At 35.9% G+C, this 2,068-nt stretch overlaps 1 protein-coding gene across 1 annotated transcript; it reads right to left on the bottom strand.

The window, feature by feature from the left end:
* Positions 1–717: 717 nt before the first annotated feature.
* On the bottom strand, positions 718–1,517 carry LOC100637850 (ATP-dependent DNA helicase RecQ-like). Its single transcript, XM_011408134.1, has 3 exons — positions 1,328–1,517; positions 1,002–1,260; positions 718–952 (listed from the first exon to the last, which is right to left on the bottom strand). The coding sequence occupies exons 1-3, from the start codon at positions 1,515–1,517 to the stop codon at positions 718–720; spliced, it is 684 nt and encodes a 227-aa protein (XP_011406436.1).
* Positions 1,518–2,068: the final 551 nt, after the last annotated feature.

Here is a 2,068-nt window from a genome sequence, read left to right as displayed (position 1 = left end):
TTGAGAATGAGCTGGAACCATGGCTAGCAAAGTTATTTACTAAGATAACACAATTTAAGTAAATTATTTCTATTTTCAAATAAAGTTGATCTAATGTTCATCATAAGTACAATGATGAAATCTGAATTTAATTTAAAATTTACAAACACTACATTCACACACAATTGCACACAAATAACAACATAAACAACCAATGGGTTTTTGTGATTGTGAATATGATTGAAATGATTTAAAAAGTGACTCTTGACGACACGTAGATCAATTTGTACAATAGTTTTTCAAACTGTCTTATATAAACATAACGCCAATGTCGCGTTTCAAATAATAAAGATCAGGAAAGGCTCTATCACCATCTCTACCGCTCTGCCTGTTTCTTGAATGTAGCAGTTGACATCAGATGGAGAAACCCAATAAATTATTTGTCTCACACGTGCACAGTCTATCCCCATTCCAAATGCTACTGTAGCGATAACGATACGCATATGCCCACTAGGATTTGAAAATGATGCTAGGATGGATTGTTTCAAACTTGGTGTATAACAGCTGTAAACATTTCTACCATCAGGAAAATAAAATAATCAGGTGCTCCAATGGGATCGGTCCACTCAACTCCTAAGGAAGAACGAAAAGTGAGACATAAATCACAAAAGTCTTGATAAGTTCTGCAAAATAATATTGTCTTGTTGGTATTGTGTTGCAATTTGTGTAGCTCCTCAATTACAGGCTTGAAAGTATCCTCAATGGATTCCGTTTGTTCCATAACACTGTAGTACAGATTAGGCTTGTCCGTGATCTAGTAATCATGACAGGTTTAGTCATCCCAAGTGAACGAATTACTTCATTTCTAGTGAAGTTGGATGCAGTGGCTGTAAGGGCCACAAAATGAACACCAGATGGCAATAATCCATGCAAACCACTCAATTTACTATAATCTTTCCGAAAATCTTTACCCCTATAAATAAAGATATTAAAAAGTAGCAACATACAAGGCATATCCTTACCATTTCTTTACACAGTGAGCTTCATCCACAATAAAAGCCACCAATCTGTCATGCAATGATGCACTACGAAAAAATTCTGTCCAGTTCTTATCAAAAAGAATTTCAGGAGTAAAAACAATTTGAAATGTTACGCCTGATACTAGAGATTTGTGTTCTTCCTTGTCACCGTACTCACAAAAAACAGCTGATATCCCCTTAGATTTCAATAATTGTACTTGATCAGACATGAGAGCATTTAGTGGGCTGACTAGTAGAGCCACTGACCAAGAGGTTTTATTGTAAAGTATATCAAAAAGGAGAGGAAGACAAAAGTAACAACGATTTACCAAAGCCAGTTGGAAAAGTTACAAATGCATCATTATGTTCAACAAAGGAAACAACGGTGCGCTTCTGCTCCTCTAAGAGAGTCTCGTACCTAAGCCAAGTGGCACAAATCAGCAAAGCAGCCTCTACGCTTTCCTTTTGCAGCGTTTTCTTGTCTCTGCACTCGTACTCATCTCTGCTCTTCTTCACCATCTTTTTCTTTAGATCATGTGACAGTCACATAATAAATTGTGGCACAAGTTTAGTCTAGCAGTGTCTCAAGACCCATTCTCCATAGTTAACGAAGGGGCGGGGCGAGACTAGGTGCTCATATTGTTCTATGTTTCAGCTGCTTAGGGGGAGAAGTCCTATAGCTAGTGCTGACATAGTTCTAACTAATTAAGTTGAGAACAAAACACTCAAACTGTGTACTGACATTATCTGGAATTAATTAAAGTGTCAAATTGCATCTCTGGAGATGGAACAACATCTTATGAAGCTACCAGAGACTAATTTGACCTATATAAAAGAAACAACTTCATAAGAAGTATGAAACCTCGTATTGACAATTGAATTATTCATATTTAATCAATTTTGTCATTTATCTACTTCTTTATTATTCATTTATTCAGTCATTTAAAACATAAACCTTTTAATAAGATACATTAAACATTGATTTTCTGATCCTGCAAGTTTGTGAGTGAGGTAATTGTGAAGCTGAAAGTTGTAAGCAATTTCTGGTGTGACAATGGTAGCACTCACAC

The sequence above is a fragment of the Amphimedon queenslandica genome, unplaced genomic scaffold (assembly GCF_000090795.2).
Source record: "Amphimedon queenslandica unplaced genomic scaffold, v1.1 AMPQUscaffold_13088, whole genome shotgun sequence".
Classification (NCBI taxonomy): Eukaryota; Metazoa; Porifera; class Demospongiae; order Haplosclerida; family Niphatidae; genus Amphimedon; species Amphimedon queenslandica.
This window is presented reverse-complemented; position numbering and strand designations above follow the sequence as displayed.

Bases quoted from the DNA above. Each gene is read 5' to 3' on its own strand.
- LOC100637850 (XM_011408134.1), bottom strand. From the start codon at position 1,517: ATGGTGAAGAAGAGCAGAGATGAGTACGAGTGCAGAGACAAGAAAACG. The intron at 1,261-1,327 runs GTAAATCGTTGT...CCTCTTGGTCAG, and splicing joins AACTTTTCCAACTGGCTTTG to TGGCTCTACTAGTCAGCCCA. The intron at 953-1,001 runs GTAAGGATATGC...CTTTATTTATAG, and splicing joins GCTCACTGTGTAAAGAAATG to GGGTAAAGATTTTCGGAAAG.